This window comes from Diadema antillarum, unplaced genomic scaffold (assembly GCF_040938485.1).
Source record: "Diadema antillarum isolate AM-2024a unplaced genomic scaffold, OU_Dant_1.0 scf00000070, whole genome shotgun sequence".
NCBI lineage: Eukaryota > Metazoa > Echinodermata > Echinoidea > Diadematoida > Diadematidae > Diadema > Diadema antillarum.
This window is the reverse complement of record NW_027270959.1, coordinates 2,802,032-2,822,116: the sequence shown is the minus strand read 5'-3', so window position 1 is coordinate 2,822,116 and position 20,085 is coordinate 2,802,032. Positions and strand designations below refer to the sequence as shown.

Genomic DNA, 20,085 nt, shown 5'->3' with positions numbered 1-20,085 from the left:
ACACAAAAATCTTTTTCTTTCACAGCCAAGCTCTGTACAATGGGATTCTGATGAGTAGAAATTATTCCAATCTAAATGAGTTGAAAATGATTTTAAAAAAAAAAGATAAATACAATGATTATAAGTGACACCCGACTCTTCTGGTATTGACAGAGTCTTCGGGGTAGAGATATTCCAAAGGCAGTATGCTGCATTACTCCATACTTCTTTCTCCGAAAATTAGATCTTCAAAGAATCTATCCATGTTCAAGTAGTTATCTTTCATTTATTATGCCATAGTTCACTCTGAAGATAAAACACAGTGAAATGTCAAAAGTTGAATGACAGTGGAGTATATACTAAAGTTTATAGACAGGACTGTGTGTGACAGAATATTTTAGGTAATTGAGCTATTGTCAGAGGACGATGAGCCTGACTTGGCGTGCTTTCTACTGCATCGATATCAAAGCAGCTTTAATAGAAGATATGGTTTTGACAATTTATCAGAAATGGCCAAGTAGTGTTCATGGACTGTACACATTAAGATTAGAGACACAATAGAAAGCCTGGTAGACCTATGCATCATACACAGCTGAATGATCACAAGACTATTGTGGTATACAAGTCATATTTATGATTGATTCTACTGTAAGGGCACTACAGGTACAATGAACAAGGTTATACAAAATTTTGTTACCACAAAATTAAAATTCAAGTCTCAGAAGTATCTTCATTAAAATTTATGTTGCAAAATTCCCTTTGGTTTTAATGACACTGCAATATAACTGGGGGGGGGGGGGGGGGGGGGAAATGCAGGTCCTGAGGACTCTGTTTTAACGGGAGATGCTTCCATCAGAAAATTTGAATCCTTCACCTCCATTAGACACATCATCTTGCCCGTCCACAGAACACTGACAGCAGTGATAAAAAGGCATGAATAAACTAATTAGTTACTAGGAGTCATTTTGTACAAATTTGGTTTATGGAACAGATGAAATAACAGCAATGCACAAGGAGGAGAATACAGGGCACCCCTGTGTACTCTGCTGTCACCATGGAGACCGTTGTCTTATCCCAGGTGAGTTAACGGGAGCTGGCGGTAGAGCTGGGTCTGCTCCTGGCACTTCCTCCCATCATGGACACCTTGTCCTTCAGCTCAGCAATCTCTGCAAAGTATGAGGTACAGGACGGAAGAAAGATGAAAAATTGTACACTGCTCACCACTTTGACTAGCTACAATATGTTCTGCATCATTTACTCGTGCAGTTAAGCAGTATTGACGCTAAAATTGCACCACTTTAGTACTAATCCATCTGAACTTTCATTATTTTGGATGCAAGGATGCAGACACAGCATCAGTTAGTGCTTGGGAGCACTGTTGCAAGGGTCATTCGGCATTTGGAAAGTACCAGTGATAATAGTTCCATGCAACGTCTGTAATTTATCAATATTGCGCAGTTAAAGATGTTGATATCCACACTAACATTGCTCGACATTAGTACAACTCCACATGAACTTCTTAGTTATTTTGGACATTGGGGAGCAAAATGGTATTACTGGTAGTTATTCCTTTAGTGCTCTATTGCAAGGCTGACTTGGCATTATGATATGTAGCAAATACTATCAATAGAAAATTACTGAATTTGGGACATTTTTTTTTCATTCTAACCCAAAGTGGTCTGGAAAGAGTGTCCTTGCTCACCTTGCCTAAGAGCCTGCTTTTCTTGCTCCAGCTCTGAGTTCCTGGCTGAGAGAAAGACCGCATCCTGGATAGCATCCTCCAACAGAGTCCGGTAGCGCTGCTCCAGAGCCATCTTCTGCTCCTCAAATGCCTCCCGGTAGTTGCGGAATGTCTTCAGGGTGGGAAGAGTCCAGACGTGATGAGAGAAAAGGTATCATGTAAAGTAGAGTGATATGACTGCCACAAAAAGTCAAATATGGTGCCAACATCTTCTCAAGATATTACGATAATGCATCATACATAAGGTTCTTCATTCATATGTTCTTGAATTTCATTGGTTATGTCATTTGACACAACACTAAGGATCGCATGTAAAGCCCCTTTGCACAATAGAAATACTTCTCCATATGCTACCTATCCTTCTCACCACAAGATATTCTGAATGGACTTTCCCAGTTGAAGCTATTGCTTGCTGGAATGCTACATTTCCAGCCAACGTTAAGTAACCTTTGACTGTGGAACTTGAACAAAGAGAAATATTTTTTTTTTTCCATACATAAGCTACCTTCTCATCTTAGACCCCATTTACAGTGCGAGGCTGGGCCGAGCCGCAGCCGAGCCCAGCCTCAATTGCGGGGCTGAGCCCCGCAATTTTGTCCGTTTACACTGCTGGGCTCGGCCGCGCTTTTAATTAAAACCTTTCAATATTTTGTCGTAGTGGCACTCTGCTTGTAAACAAAAGCAATTTGGTACAGTCTGGTTTTCAGACCCTTTGCCAACTGGATTCCGTGGCGATGAAGTCGCCGTTTGGGCAAAGGCCTTTGCTGAAGGAAAAATCCTTTGCAGGACAAAACCACCTTAAACTATACTAGTTTTCGACGTTGAGGGGGTTGATATGCTGAATAACGAAATAGTACAGGCAGAGGGTTTGGAAGTCAGACTAAAATTGGCCGCGCATTTGGCCCAGTTCGCGTTTACACTGAGAAATGGCTGGGCTCGGTCGCGGCCGAGCCTCGGCCGAGACCACCTCCAGAGCGTGGCCAAATGCGCGGCCAATTTTGGCCCCGCATTTGGCCTTTTGCGCGTTTACACTGAAATGAAGGCGGGCTCGGCTGCGGCCGAGCCGCGGCCTCGCCTCGCACTGTAAACTGGGTCAAAGAATTCTCTGAATAGACTTTTCAAAATGAATTTATTGCTTGCTGAAATATTTCATTTCTAGCCAAAGTTAAGTAATCTTTGACCTTATGATTTAAGCTTTTATCCATGTTTGCACCAGAACATCAGTGCTCTCACTCCTTTTTGTTTTCCTCAGGCTTTTCTATGCATCCTGTTCCTGCTTTTATTCTTTCACCCCTTTCATTACCCATCTTCATTGTTGAGTTCCTAATCTTGTTTGAAGTCGCCTCCCCTTTCATCTTTTTATCCTTCACAGGTTGCTCACTCATTAGCCTGGGGTCATCACTGGCTTTATGTCACCCTTCCTTTGTGTTTGCTCACTCAGCTGATATGTTCCCCCTTCCATACCCTGCTTTTGACACCCAGCCTATTCCTTTTGTTTTCATTGTTCTGAGTCCCTAGCCCTTCCCAGGGCCCCATTTCATAAAAGATGTTAGGATTATAGCAATTCTTGCTGGAATGGCAACTTCCAATGGCAACAGCCAATCAGGAAGCTGGATTCTTGTTGTTGCCATGGCTATTGCCATTCCAGCCAGACTTGCTATTGTATCAACTTTTTATGAAATGGGGCCAAGATAGAGCATGTTCTGTTGTGTATGCCTATTTTTTTATGTTGGTCATTCTGCCTCTGAAGAAGACTCTGGTAAGATCAAAAGCTCATACCCTTTTTTGACTCCCCTCTGCTTTTATTTTACTTCCCTCGGCTCACTATTATGAGATAAGCAGTTTTCAGCATTTTTTTTTTCTCTCTGCAATCTTTCTTTCCTACTGAATCGACAAGTGTTGGACATTTTTAGCTTATGTTAAATGAATGAAGATGAAACTTCACTGAGGTTTCATTTCAGATGACTAAAATAGAGTATGAAAGTGTGACATCAAAGCCATTCATGGGTATGGAAACTGGTCCTAAACAGCTTCACCTAGCCTGGTGGGGTATGCATGCACCTGTTTTCATCCCAAGCTGTAACAAACGACTGTGACATTATCACTTCCATACTCTATAGACTGCATACAGTATTGCCCAGGTACAATGAAGACTGTAGTAGATTCAAAAGGAGGAAAATATCCCACACATTCATCACTGACCCAAACCAGATTCCCACCTGGAAGTGCTGGAGTTGCTGGATCTCCATCTCCTCCTTGTGCTTGAGGTAGGCCTCATCCAGCTCGGCTACCAGGAGCGCCTTCTCCGCATCCATGGCCTGCAGCTGCATGGTGACCACCCTCCGCTCCTCTCGCTCCTTCACCAGGCTCATCTCAATCTGCATCGACTGCTCCTTGGTGTAGTTGTAACCTTCTGCTCCTTTGAGCTGCATCAGTTAAAGGTAAATACAGGTTGTATAAGAACAAAACTTCTCACTGATTTCTATCAAAGGTACCGTCAACTCGAGATGGACATCACCGCAATCTTCTTCTGTGTTGGCATGATGATCATACTGCAATTAGAATCCAGAATAGTGATCATTAACAAGACAGAATCTCACAAACACAACTGTTGCTGGGGCGACAAAACCTTGTATCTACGAAATGTCAGATGTTCAGGAGAGTAAAAGAAACATGGCAGCGAAAGCACTATCAAATGGGATAGCCTCTTCTCTGACATGCTGTGGTGGCTTCAGTTTTGGGATAAGGCAGCTAGGATTTGGACAGGACATCAATTGACTGATTATCTGACTATTAATCCAAAAAAGTCATTTTTACTAAAATTTAAGATACAAGGTCTTGTCACCCCAACAACAATACACTTCTGAAACTCTTCTCCCCTCCCCCCCCCAAAAAAAAGAGAAAATAATTGGACTTTGGCATAGCAGTATCCCTCCACTCTTATGAGCTGCACCAGTTAACATGATGATGAGACCATAGCTCCTTCACATGATCAATGTGGTACCTCTATACTGGAACAATAGGTGGTTGGATATAGCATTAAATCATTGGTGCAGTGTGCCCTTGTGCTACTCACAGATGCATCAGTTACCAACTTAAATCTCTCCTTCAGCAGTGCATTCGAGGAGATTTGATAGAGTGTGTTACTTTCATTGTGTGGTCTTGCAAATCTTCCCAACCACTGGCCGAACGTATTTCAGAATTCGCTTATCAGTGTTTAGATTAGATTAACACAGTTTTCATTGGTTCAATCTTTTGGTGGTAGAGAGGGCTCGTGATCTCTACGTTGTGGTGGTCCACCATTCTCAATTTAGCAAAACTGACTCTTCATTGGCTAAATTTTTAGGTGGGAAAGGGGCTAATTTTACCCCCTCCATCCTTCTAATCCACCTGGGCCCTGTTTCATAAAGCTGTTCAGTGATCAGTTCTGATGTGCTATACTTATCAGAATTTCCATAATTCAGCACAAGAACTGACCACCAGTCGCTCGTAAGTCGTTCGTAACTTTACAAACATCTTTATGAAACATCCCCCTGAACCTCTGCCTTGTTGTGGTCTACCACTCTATATTTAGCAAAACTGAGTTTTTATTGGCTAAACATTTGGGTGGGAGAGGGGCTCACATTACCCCCCTCCATTCCTCCAACCCACCTGGATCTCTGCCTTGTGGTGGTCCACCTCCATTCTCATCCTCTCCAGCTCCTCCTCCAGAGTGAAGGCATGCTCTGCTTCCAGCCGCTTGCGCTCCTCTGCCCTGGCTAGCCGACGCAGCTCCGAGTTGTGATGGAGATCGGCATGCTGGCTTCTCATGTCCTGTGAAGGTCAAAAGGTCAAATCAGAAGATGGAAGCCACATTGATCAACAACATCTTACAGAAATTATCTATTTTTTCATTATAAGATGCTATACCAGTGTCATACAGTGAATAGCCAATCTCTGAAAATGTGGCTAGAAAGATATGATAATCTTAGATTCTTTGCTGAGGTGCCAAGCATAACAATCATATGAATGAAACCCAGAGCAGCGTCACCAGTGGGGCCTGGTGTGAAAATGATAAACATCTTATGAATCATTAATTCCATTTGTTTGTTTTGTTTTTGTTTTTCCAATGTAAACAAAGAAGGATTACAACACATAGCACAGCATTGAAACTAATTAAGGAAACGTGTAAAACAGAAACAAAATGAAGTAATAAGAAACATAAAATGTAATACTACATCCCCTCGAAGCATACACACTTGATTATAGTGAATCATTTTTTCTTTTCTTTTCCACCAATGATTATGGACAATGGAAAGAGAAATTTGTCACATCAGCTTTTGAAAATAAATACACACAACTACAGTATTTGACTCTACTAAATAAATTCTTCTTCTGGGTCACAACAGGGCCTGGACAAACCTCTTTTTCTCTCTTCTGTCTTTCCTGTAGCTCTTTCAGTCTCTGTTTGACGTTCTTCAAGCTCTCGCTCTCCCGCTTGATCATCTCCTTGACCTCATGGATGGCGTTCACCCTGGCCTTTGTCTCTGATTCACTGCCTTTCCCTGCAAGAGAAAGTTTTTTGTTTTTTTCCCATAAAGTCTTCTTCTACACTGACATGCTCTCCATTCCTAGGACCTATCACAGTATCTCTTTTGCTTATGATCACGATGTACATGGCTGCCGAGCTGTAGTCATCACCACCTGGGGATCCCATTTCTTTGCTGTGGTGGGATTTTATCTCCATCTTACACCATCAATATTGGTGCACATCTAAAAGCAGCTTGCAGGCGAATACAACTACATATAAGAACACAACAAACAGAAACAGAAAAACTATTATATGGTATGGTTTTTCAGTTCTCTATTCTTTAATACTAACTTGTGATACACAATTTCAATGCATAAGTATAATGCATAATTTTAACAGCGTGAAATGACAGCATTCTTCCAATTTAAAAGAGGTGATGGGGAGACATAGTGCCTTCCGCAAAGTCTTCAGACAGCTGGGATTTCTACCGACAATGGAAGTAAGGAAATCATGTATTCAACTAAATCGAAAAGAATGAAGCATCGAGTATGATCGCGAAACATCACCATGCTATTCTATTGGTGGTAGCACAATTTAAGTAAAACTGTTATTGGCATATGCTTTGGAGTATATCTTTAATATATATACTGCTTACCACTTTCAGCCATGTTGGTATACTCCACAATCTTGGCCTGTAAGTCCTCCTTGAGATTATCCAACAGACTTCTCTTCTCCTTGTACTCATTTTGCAGCTGGAGGACAGAAATGGATATAATAAGACTAGTGAGCAATGTGATTTCGTTACATTAACAAATCTTCTAAATCACTAAGATCTAGATCCTTTGCAGTCTTTTATATACTTTGCCTACAGATAGGGGTAATCCATTGTGCTTTTGCATGAATAATTTTTAACACACTTGCAAATGTGTTCATTATGACTCATATCTTCACTTCATAAAGAAAAAAAATCACCTGTATAAGACCAATTCCATGTATAATCATGCTAATAGGGGATACAAAGGTATACAGATTTCATATGAAAATTTTACATGCATAACAAAATACCAGCTATACCAATGTCAAATCCAATCAATTACTATGTTCAGTCATATGTATTGCAACAAACTACAGGTAGTTATGGGAGAAACATTAGCCACATATGTAACAATACTTTCTGGCTGGCACATAGACCAGCTAAATTCAAATGGAGTATGGGAATCTACAGTTGTCTGGTACATATCCCAAAGCAAAGTTTGTTCATGTATTGACTACCATATTTTGAGGGTATGCAAAGAAGGAGAACTAAAGAGACTCCCTAATCTGAGTATGCAAGGGATACCAACAGTAATTCATAGATCCATCGGTAACAGACTGAAAAAGTTATGAATTGTTAATGTATCAAATGTTTGAAAAATGGGAAAGCCCTCAATAAAAACACTATTCTTTCTGTAATAGCTGAATACTGATATTTAAAGTTTCATCAAAGTGAAACCCAATGACGTGCTATCAGAAGTACATTTCCTCCTCCCCCCCCCCCCCCCCCCCCATCACCCCCTACAAACAGACACTGCATTCCTCACCTGGTCTTTCTCCTTCTGCATGAGAAGGATGCGTTCCTGCATCTCTCGGTTGTCACGGTGAACACTCTCTGCCATCACCCACTGCAGAATTCCCTGCAAGAATTAAGACATAAGACAAGCCACACTGTGATGTCAAAGTAATGCACTGGGATATATACACTTTTAATCAGCTGTGTGATAATTTGTTAAGAAGTTACAAAGAATACTGGCAATGTTGATAAATGTCTTGAAGGGGAGAATAAAAGACAAGAGCATACTGTCCTAATGCCATAAACACACAACAAACAGTATATTGGTTTGTTTTGTATCATCAGCATTATCAAAGGCTGAACAGTCTACGAGAATTAGTGAATTCAGGGATACTGAAAGCAATAATTCCTACAGTCAATGAATATTAATGAAGTTACATCTGTCGAGAAATAGACAACACATACTTGATTTTACTCACTTTTGATGCAAATTCTGTGAAGCAGCTTAGTTCATAGTATGTATACCATTCAATACAAGTTAGGAAAAATAAACGGTACTAATAAATTATGCAATAAAACCTCAACAAGGATGTCGAGCTGATGAATTTTTTTATTAATCTTGATACCTTCTTGGCCAGATTGACTCTTCTCTCCTCCTCATACTGGGCTGACAGTTTCTCCTTCTCCTCCCATCCCTGTCGCTTGGCAATCTGAAGATCCTTGATCAGATCCTAGGATCAAGCAAGAAGAAGAGATGTTTAATCTCAGTACATCATAAGATTCATTTTATACCTCTTGGTACAGCTTCTCAAAGCCTTATAATCTACTTGCATGGATCAACGTGAGATGTTTGGACTTTCTCTTGTTGACCTTTTGTCAACCAAAGCTAGTGCCATCTTTGTGTCATGACTATCATCATCATTCTCCTCAACATCAGCACCATAATAGATCCCTGAACAAAAAAAGCCCACATCAACTTCACCATACGAACATAATTCCATTTTCATGCATAGAAAAGCTGTTCTCAGTGACATTTAACAATATTAAAAGAAAAAGAAAAAAGAAGGACAATAAAATGACACAGCTGGTAGGATGGTGTTCCACACACTGCCTTTCATATTTCTGAAAAGAAATATTTCACTGGAAATGATAAACACACGACAAGTAATGGCAGGTCGTTATTTCAAGCAAAATGCCATACATGCAGCTGTTTTATATGAGGTGTACAATATCAAGATAACGATGCATCTTCTGAAGTTGTTTCTTTTTTGGTAACAACAAGACACTTGCTCTTTTCCCAAAATTTAAAGAAATTGACACAGGATGCAATTTCAATGCGACTTGCATCGGCAACACATCCGCAGTAACAGAATCTTACCTCTGCATTGAAAATGGCCTCTCCTTCTATTTCCTGACAAATTCTCAATTGTGTGACTTTGTGGCAATTTCCTTTTGTTTAGCACACAGACATATAAACAAACAAACAAACAAACAAACTGGTCTGTCTCTCACCTGCATCTTGGCGACATCATCCTTACTGCTAGGCTCAGTCAGTGAGCTCTTGGTCAGTTTCTCTCGCAGACGAGAGATCTCATCTCGAAGCTGATTGGTCAGGCGTTCGCTGTCGTCCTGGCAACATCATCAATAAAGAAAGCATTTGTTGGCAACTTGTGGAAAGGCTAAGAAGATGATATTACTTCAGTAGTTGTAGGAAAAGATGGGCTGACTCAACACAATACCTTCCTCTTTTCCTTTAGTGAAAACCTGGCCTGCAAATACAATGCTTGCCTCTAGTACTTGCATGCCATACCATTACAGAATGTACCAACTTTAATGAAGCGATCACTCATCACTTCACATTCTCTTTATACTTATCTTCCTAGTAATCCTACAAGTCATAAACATGCATACATGGGATAAATAAGTAAACACAAATAATATGTTACAGGTGTTGGCACACACATCGCCCTTCATGAATGAAAACTTTAAGCATATATGGCAGTTGGACTGTTAAGATAAAAAGGTTTTCTTTTGGAAAAAGCATACAGAAATGTCTCTAATCTATTTATCATACTTGTACTTTACACAAATATTCATAATATAAAGACATGTCATAGCAAGGCAAGACTGTCAGTATCTCATGATATCTGTGATAAAGTAAGACATACCACATTCTTAGCTGGTGAGTTAACAATGTTCTTGCAGTACTGTCCATACTGCAATGTTGTGAGAGTCTCATTGTAACTCGTGTCCGACGGCGAGATTGTGCAGAACATCAGAGAGTGAGAGTTACCACCGAGGGCGTCCTTTAGGAAAAGGAAGAATGACAAAACAATGTCATCACCGATCATCTCTAGGAAACCATAGTCAGTATCATCAATGTCAAATTCTGTAAATGAAGATCAAATAGTATGGCATGCTGTATGGGTATCATGTTATAAATGATCATTTGCATTTGTTAATTTTGCCATGATGTGTAATATGCAGTGTGTTGATTTTGCACAGATTCACAAAGCTAACACAGGCATTGAAGCTACAGACAAATTTGTAGGACCAAACATTAAACCTGCAGTAGGCTTCAGTATCAACTTGAAGTGTTTTAGCTGCAAAAGCATGCAATCTATATTTCGTATGACTGCACGCAGCAGCTACTGTACATGCATATCCACACACACTCATACACCTGTACATATGCTCACATTGATTACATCATATTAAATCTTAGGTTCTGTCCCCCACTGGAATGCAGAGTCACTTACCATTTCCAATATTATAAAATGGCCGAGTCTTGTATGTCCTTTTTACTTTTCTACAATGCTCCCTAGGCTTCCTCCTTACTTTTCTCATAAAATATCAAAAGTAAAGGTATGGCTCACCTGCAAAATGCGAGTGACCTTGGACTCTCTGTAGGCCACGTGACCTCCTTTCTTCCTTGGGTCACCGAGGGCGCTGATCACATTACCAAGTGCACCCAATCTGCAGTATAAGATGTTCAGGTAAAGTCATGCACTTTGCCTTGCAGCATTTTATACAAGATCAGACAGGTTAATACGTCTACACAAAACTTCTTCCTCCACACATCCTTGCAAGGTAAGACTTTGTTCACATATAAGGCATGCGCGTCTATTCTGTAATTGATATGAATTTACTGCAGAGTACATCAAACATCACATCTACATGACACTGTGTAGTATACTGTTTTAAACTCTGTTAGACAGGACAAAAAAGAAAAGGAACTCACCCTTTATCCTTGCTTTGCACTCCTTCAGATCCTAAATGCAACGCAAGATGAAGATTAATAAGGATATAGTTGGTTTCACAAATATACATTGTACATTATACTTTCATAAGAAATTATAGGACATACAATTAATATGGTCTTCTTTATCCAGGGTAGCCACTTCATTGTTGCCACTGCTCTACCAGACGGCCCTGCCATCATTATTACTTTAACATTGCCAGGTACTAGTACCCATTGATACACCGGGGTCAAGAGGGACATGGTGGGTAAAAGCTTCTTGTCCAGGGAAGTAAGCACTGGACGGGAATCAAACTTGGAAATTCCGAGTGAAAGTCAAGAGACTTATCCCTGATGCCATAGTGCCCCTACAATAAATCCTGTCATTAACAGTGGTTCTCTCATTTTGCACAATGCCTATGAGATTGCCTATGAGAGGATTAAATCTGATGTTGAGTAGATGTAGAATGATTTTCATCTCTGTGCAATTCACTTTATTCAAAACAGATCATTGTAGCTATCAGTGTCTGGATTTCATGACTGAATATCTATCCATCTATCTGCCTTTCTTTCTCTCTATTCCTCCCTCACAATCTATCTAATATCTATCTCTCTGTCTGTCTTTATCTATCTATCTATCTATCTATCTATCTATCTATCTATCTATCTATCTATCTATCTATCTATGTTTTAATCTGATGTTTTAACCTGTTCCCTACTGAATTCTGAAATCCTCATAGACATAATACACAGGCCACCATAGTTCCCGTAAGGAACGGATTAACAAACATTAGAAAAATACTTGCACTCTCACTTATCAACTTTTCCTGTTACTTTGTGACATTAAGGAATGACTTACCTGCCAGGTCTGCCAAGACAATCTTACTTCGCCGACCTCTCCCTCCTTCCCCATCTCTCTGCTCCACAGTGATGGTGAAGATTCCATGAGCTCTGCAGAAAAATCATGCAATTCACGCAATCGTTAAACCACAAAAATCCAATTTTCCTTGAAGGGAAGATTAACTTGTTGAGGACAAGCTGATTTTGCTATAACATCGTTTCCCATAGACACCTGCCCAAGTACATGTATACTTGGCACTAGTCTTCAACGGGTTGAACTTGTAAGTTAATTTGGTGGACTTGCATTTTTAACCTCAGATACTATGAATCTAAATTGCATGGTAGCTCTGACAAGCACTTACAAACTGTTGCCACAAAACAGTAAAATTTCACTGGCTTCTTTCTAGATTCATTCTTTAAATCAATGACTTTGCCAGGGGATTACTCTTAGATTGAGCAACAAGTTTTTTTTTGTTTTTTTGTTGACTGTCTGAATGCATTTTTTTGTTTTTTTGTTGACTGTCTGAATGCATTGTAACAGCAAACTGTATAGTCAGTATTCCATAGAACAACTACAGAAGTGCAATTCATTTTGACATAAACTGAAGCCAACGCAAAAAGTTATGTTTTCCTTTCTAGTTCAACAAAGTAGCCAGGAAATACAGACAAATGCTTGTATATTAATCTCAACGAAGGGTAACAGAAAATGGAACAATGCACAAAAATAAACAGCAAATGATTGTAAAAGGCAAAAGTAGTGGACCACAAGAAGAAAAAAAAAATCACCTCGCTCTGTGGGCCTTGATGTCAGTAGCTCCCATCTTCCTGGCTCGGCTACCTTGGTCGTAGTAACGAGACAGGTCATCCCCACTCTTGGCCACCAACTCAGAGAGACCATCGACAAAACTGGATTGAGAAAGGGAAGACACATTTCCTATCAAAGATCGAGCATGTCACCTTTTGGAAGAAATATGCCTCACAAAATTTGACTCCAGAAACAAATTTTTCAATTGTGAAGAGTGCTTTGCACATATATCTCAATATTAAAAGGTGGTTATTGTAGTAATTGAGCAAGAAACATTTTTCTCTACCATGGACATATGGCCTGATATGGATGCATTGCTAAACATGGTTGTTGGGTACATTTATCGTCGCTGGGGCGACAAGACCTCGTATCTACAAAATGTCAAATGTTCAGGAGAGCCAAAAACCAGGCGGCCAAAGCACTGTGGCGAATGGGATAGCCTTTCTTTTGACATGCCGTGGTGGCTTCATTTTTGGAGTAAGACAGTTGGGATTTGGACAGGACATTACTTAATCCATTATTTGACCATTCATCCAAAAAAGTCATTTTCACCACAATTGCAGATACAAGGTCTTGTCACCCCAGTGACGTTATGCTTGTACACATCTTGCGGCTGCATCCAAATATAGGAATGTACTACGCTCATTTCACAGTTGTTCTTGTTTTCAAGGTGAACAGATAAAGGGTAGGCGAGAGCAGCCCTGTTCAAAACCAGATGACTACACAAAACACATAAATGCCTTGATCCTCCCCATTCCAGTGTATAACTGTTCCAAATGTTACAGTAAAATCAGCTCTTCTTTTTTTTTTTTTTTTAAAGGGAAAGATTTTGGTTTATTTTCAAAGAACTGTACTGCTGCAAAGTATTTCTCACAATCTATACCCCATGTTAAGAAATGCATTTTTCGCTGACTCACATTCCAATTTGTGGATGTTGTCTTATCTGCATCTCATCGGTGTGTGGGTTCAGCAAATCTGTCATTTGCTCATCCATAATCTGTGGAAACAAGACAATATTGTCATAGCAATACCAATGGATTAATGAAATCTGTCAATAGTAATGTAACAACACCTTCCTTGCAGAATCAAGAAAGTAAGGAGTCTATATACAAGATGTTTAAAAGGTATTGTTTACCATTGGGAGCAGTGATTTAAAAGATGTTTGAGCTATCTCATTTGATGTATATGTGTAGGTCAGTTGTATCACAAAACATTCTACCATATACAAAATTGCAATAAAGCCTAAAATGTAAGGAGATATCACATTTTTTTCCTCAATAAACCATAACTGCAGATGGTTTATTCTAGAAACAATTTCATTTAACTATTGTTTGCATTTTGTATATCTAACAATATTTAATGTTGCTTATACAGATCAATATTCGTATATTGGTTATTTTCTACCTCTAACTCACATTTTAGAACTATTTTTAATCACTAAAACTGGACTTTTTGTTTCATCTGCAAATGGTAAATAATGTCCTTAAACTGCAAAGTATTGTGTATATGTGACCCGCTACAACAAAAGGATCCTAAAGTCGCTGACGACTGAGCCGAGAAAATCGAGTTTGAAGTCACATCATCAAAATCGGTCAAAACAATCAGATTTCTGTTTTTGGCATAATTTTGTAATCTTGTGTTTTGTCTATCATCTACCGAAATTTCGAAGCTAAATGATCAAAGGAAAGGCAAGAAATCAGCGTTTTTCTGGGCCATGATTTTCCGACTTCCAACGTGACAGAAACGTGTCCGAAGATTTTGATTTAGCGCCGCAGCTTGACTCCGCCCCTAGCAACGAGGGAGTGATCTTATTGGTCAGTGCATGGCATCCTGATTACTGATTGGTCGTGCGTAGACCGCTGGGGCTAAGCTTGAATGAACATTGCGAAGGTCGCTAGGATCGTGCCTTCTTTTGTCAAGCGGTGAAAACTGTCTCGCCTTCCCTTGATCATAATAGCGTCGGAAGGAAAACTTTGAAGGCGTTTTTCTCGAAACTCTTATTTCCTCAGCCACTTGACATGGGCTAATAAAATCACCGATATCTCCACAACCAAGTAGTTTTCTGAGTTGTGCTATATATGAAATTAAAGAAGAAGAGTAAGGGAATAATGACCTGCCATTTTCAGAAAATTGTCCTCCCCGACTTTCGGATCCTTTTGTTGTAGCGGGTCACATATATGGCAAGAGATGGGTATATTCAAACATTACAGTCACTCAGAGGAATGTAATACTGACAAAATAATAAGACAGGCAAAAAGTCTAGTTTCTGATGGTATATCAAAATTTCACAGAAAGCATGCTGGTGCAAATTACATACACAGCTATCAAAGGAAACAAATGGCAGGATTATGATTTTGTGGTATTATCAATCCAAAATACTGGTGTTTTTACCCTTCTTTTCAGGTAAAAACAAAATAAAAAAACATAGCAATTCTTACCTCAAGAAAGGAAACTGTGATGAGGAATTGCTTCTTTGATTCTTTGATCTGTTTGAACAGGCTCCTGTTAATCTGTAGAAAACAAGAAGAACATCCAGATTACATAATGTAATATCACAAGAGTCTTGCACACAACTGAACATTTCCTACAAAGCAGGTATTCACTGCAGTAACAATCCCAATTCTCACATGTAACTTACTAACAATTCTTGATACTCTATTGCTGCCAGAGTACTTGTGATGATTATTGGAGGCATTTGTTGTGCAACATGAGCTGTGGTGTGAAACATTCAGAGTAGATAAAAGGGGTCTGTATGGTTTTTTGAGGCAAGCTCTTCCCTGTTTCAACATCATCTGAAGTCTGGTAAAATGGTGACAGTGTCTCATGAACTCTTAGATTCCAAGACCCATGTGGTTTGCAAACATGTCAGGAAAAGACTACTAACATATTCTGTGCTCCACAATGTTTTTGGACTAGATACCCATGACTTTGGTCAAATGAATAGAAATATATGATTTTGTACGATATTAAACAGATTATCAGTATGATTGTTTGTTTGTTAGTTCTTTTTTTGTTGTTCCATGGATATGAAGTCCACTGAAATGTGGAGATACCCATTATAGACCACAAAATGAGACTATGGTTCTATTTCTGTACCCTGTTATTGATTTATGATCTGGGGAAAGAGGGAATAAGGTCATCAACTAGATACCAAAACAGACTTCAATGGTTCTCATACCATGGGAACAAGTCCTGGATCCTCATTTGGTCCTGACATAAGGTGGGTCTTCCCACTGTTGGTTGGTCCAAAGGCAATAATGGTTGCATTGTAGCCCTCAAGGGCCCTCTTCAGCAGGGGCTCACACTGCTCCTTGTAGACCAGGCTCTGCAGGGCAAAGGTCGAAATCATCACATTTACATTGCATAACATCACCACAGAAAGTATGTTGTACAAAGGTATGAACATGCATTATCTATCTGCACAAAGGACTTCTGTCATAAATCTTCAGATAATTAGACAATTAATGACTTTTGAATTAAACAAACAATCAAACAAACAAACTTTTTTTTTTTCAATAATGTCCCTTTGACAACGGCAATGTGATACCCTGTACAGTCATACATGACAAATATTGGTATACAATTTCCAATGTTGGATTTATAATTGCTCACATCTGTACCCATTTTATACAATGTGTATGTCACCTCAGTCAATGAATAATCAAATCATTTCATTTCTGGAATTAAAATTTGAATCTAATACATAGGATGTAAGAAACAAATTCCTGCCATCCCACTATGACTGGAAAAACAAATGGTACAGAAAAGGTAGGCAGCAAAAGTGAACTGGAAATATCAAGAAGGGTATTGCTACTGTATAAACTCTGCACCATTATCAACAATCAGAGCAAATGGCAAAATCTAGAGTTACATTAACAGCATTCATTAGATTTAATAATCATTTCCTTTCTTACAATAAACTGTGCAAATATAAGTCAAAGTATTGTGGTTAGGATGCTCTAGATTTTAATGCAAAGTGCGTCCTGGAGCCTATATTGTGTGTTGATGAATCCGATATTCATAGAGGAATACTGTACTTCTTTATGTGTCAGGAAAGCCACTAATCTGAGCACAAATATGTACAGGATATTAAACAGAAACAAAGAAATAAAGAGATAAATTAATACCCAAACCTCAGATTGTAGTTTGTAGACTGAACACAAGCATTACTTACCACAACAATTTTATTTAAGAAGAAATTCTTGCTGAAATAGCCTATAGAAGATAATAAACACAACATGAGAAGGCACTTACAGTCCTTGTGTCCCAGAAATAGCTGGCATCAAATGCAAACACGGCTTCCTGAAATCAGAGTGTAAGTGATAAAGCACAATTGAGAATGGATGAGCACTTTGTGATCAATTTTACCTCTAACAAAAAAAAAATCTAACACAAGAATTTTGACAAGTACAAATTTCTGTGCACTTCTACAACAAATGCAAAATGCATTTTATGAAGAAACAGTCATACATGTAGGGCAAATAAGAGGCTGACCTAGAATATTTTAGTATTACATTATGTGATCATTTTTTATTGTGTGTGTGTGTATGACCTAGAAAATATAGAACATATATATTTGTTACGGTGAAAGGGCATAAACTGTATTTTCAGTATGGTAATAACAGTAACCTAAAATTTCTGCCAGCATGTAAAAGTTATTTTTAATGCTGATTGAACCAAGACTGAGAGGCATAAAGAGTTGCAAATGTACACAGCACTTGTGTATCAAGTCAAAAATTGCAGCCCAACAGTTAAAGCATCATTATCTGTTGTTGTGGCATGTACTAAAAACTATGATTAATCTCTAGCAAGTAATGTGTATATTTCGTTATTCTGGGCGATTTGATGATCAAGTACAACCACTCTGACAATACAGAGTCTTGTAGGTCAAAAAGTGCAAGAACAGTACAAACAAGAAGCCAAAAAACAAAACAAAACAAAACAAAACAAAACAAAACAAAACAAAACAAAACAAAACAAAACAAAATGATGAAAAAAGGAGAGAATAATAAAACATTTATTCACATAAATGTACCACAACTAACGGATATTTTGCATTCAAAAATACCTTGCCAGTTCCACCCTGCTGAGGGTTCTGGAGGGTAGTCTTATCCCCAGACATTTTCACAATTCTTGAAGCCCCCTTGCTTTTTTCTGTGTCTGTGAAGGGGCGACATCTTGCTACCACTTTCACTGCCACTTTCTCTACGCTCTGAGACTCCGGCTATTGAGAAAATAATGAAGAAAAAAAAATGAAAGAAAAGAAACATAGCTCAAGAAAACAACAACAACAAATAATCACACATACATTAAAGGGTGTGTACAGTTCTGGTCGGGGTGAAGATTTAGCATTTAACGTTTTGTGAGATATTCAGAAACCACTCTATGAGATGTCAAAGAGCATGCAGTTCTAAGGGGTATCAAAAGTTTATTCGATGAAAATCGGTTTTGAAATGGCTGAGATATCCAAAAATAAGGTGAAACAAAGAGATACTAATAAAGTTGGGGCATGTCGCCTTTTATTATTAGCACTTTTTTGGATATCTCAGCCATTTGAAAATCAATTTTCATCAAATAAACGGTGAATCCTTCTTAAAATTACATGCTCTTTCATATTTCATGAGAGGCTTTTCATTATCTCACTTAGGAATGTTCAAAACATGAATCCCTACCTCAACCAGTACTGTACAGTCCCTTTAAGACACTATACTAAATACTATACTACTGTACCAGGTACTAGGTTTGGTATGGCAAATGACATAATTTCTTTAATTAAATATAGTGTACTTTATTGCAAGACTTTACAATGTAATGTTTGGTACAAGTGTATGCTCTTATCACATGTTCAGCATTGATATTGCATGTGGCAACATCATTGACATTTCACAAGTTGCACATAAATTTTCTACAAAATTTTGGGCACTTCAAAAAAAGAAAAAGAAAAAAGGAGTATATTTGGATGACCTCACTGGGGAACATAAACTATACATGAAATATTATCACATCCTTGCATACACATTGTATATGACTTTTATTGTTGAGTATCACTGTGAAAAGAACTAAAAATAGTCTTTATCTCTGGCTAGTATGTACACAGACAGTATTGGGATTATACCAAATAATGTTTTAGTACATGCTGTAGATACACTGTAGTCAAAAGCACTTCCCTTTCAACATTACCCAAATACATTTATTGTAATTCGATCATTGACTAGTGAGGTTCATTTTATCTACATGAAGACATATGTACGTACAATACTTTCACTATTTTTAGAATGGGCTGCTGAGTTTGATATTTACATTTGATTACTATTCCAAAGTCTGGAAACATACAAATGTAACTTGTTGAAACAAAAATAACACAAATTCCTTGGTCTCCGGCATGTGCCCCCCTTGATTTTGTAAAGGTCCCTCTCCTTTCTGGAATTCCTGGATCTTCTCCTGGTGTAAGTGGCTAACTACTGAATCAGCCTTTCATTGCTCATTGCGGATTATGATTCATGGCTACCTGCTGTAACATGAGTGTGAAGGAGTCTGTATGTAAAGTTAGTTTAAATTTGTTTGTAAGGCTACCAACATCACATCAGATGGTGATAGAGGTCTATTCGGTATCATGACATTGGGGGCATGATCTGGGCTCTGAGTGACACTGATGGTTGACATTATGACTGGTTGTCGTTTGAATTGAAGTTCTCAGATATAAAAGGCAGAGCTAGGCCTCTGGGAAAATCAAGTTGTTTCTGTACAGTAGACTCTACTCTTCTTCTTGTTTGCACAGCTCACAGAGCATCCCTCTTCATGCTGATCATTTAGGCCAATTTCACATGGTGTTCAGTGTTGATTCCCATGCAAAGCATGGCCCACGGGTTCAGCACTCATGGACGTGCCCAATACTATTACTGGTTTGTGTGTAAATTAGTGATTTACAAAAAAAGAAAAAAAGAAGCTCATTACTCAAAGCTCATTGAGTCATACATCTTGTAGGTGCAGGTGATGAAAACTGATAGTGATTAAATTTGGTGTCAAGAAACGACCCTGCTTGTCTTGGTTGGCATTGCCATATGGTCTAGGACTTTTAAATGTTACACGTGAGAAATACACGATAAACAACTAACAACTTCAAGTTTCAACAGGAACATATAATTTGCACCAATGTACCATGCCATGCCATGCAATGTGATGGCTGGGATGTGTAATTACACGACTCTCATACGATACTCACTGCCATAAATCAACTTAATTTACATGCCAATTGCCATATCAATCTGATAACATCTGATGCCACTGCAGCTGCCACTGGTGACTGGGCCTAGAAAACGTTGTTAATACTAGACACACATACCGTAGTTTCTATCAGTTACAGCTTATAGTTACCATTTTTGTTTCCGGATACTGCTAAAAACTGTCGTGATGCAACGATCAA

General features: G+C 38.7%; 1 protein-coding gene across 1 annotated transcript; it reads right to left on the bottom strand.

The window, feature by feature from the left end:
- Window positions 1–1,062: 1,062 nt before the first annotated feature.
- Window positions 1,063–19,325, bottom strand: LOC139716838 (kinesin-like protein KIF13A). Its single transcript, XM_071628371.1, has 20 exons — window positions 19,236–19,325; window positions 17,731–17,886; window positions 16,917–16,964; window positions 15,841–15,987; window positions 15,101–15,172; window positions 13,580–13,659; window positions 12,644–12,763; window positions 11,877–11,968; window positions 11,021–11,051; window positions 10,656–10,755; window positions 9,948–10,085; window positions 9,292–9,408; window positions 8,406–8,510; window positions 7,811–7,903; window positions 6,886–6,982; window positions 6,122–6,264; window positions 5,372–5,533; window positions 3,940–4,146; window positions 1,682–1,832; window positions 1,063–1,145 (listed from the first exon to the last, which is right to left on the bottom strand). Exons 1-20 carry the CDS (start codon window positions 19,323–19,325, stop codon window positions 1,063–1,065), a joined length of 2,232 nt encoding a protein of 743 aa, XP_071484472.1.
- Window positions 19,326–20,085: the final 760 nt, after the last annotated feature.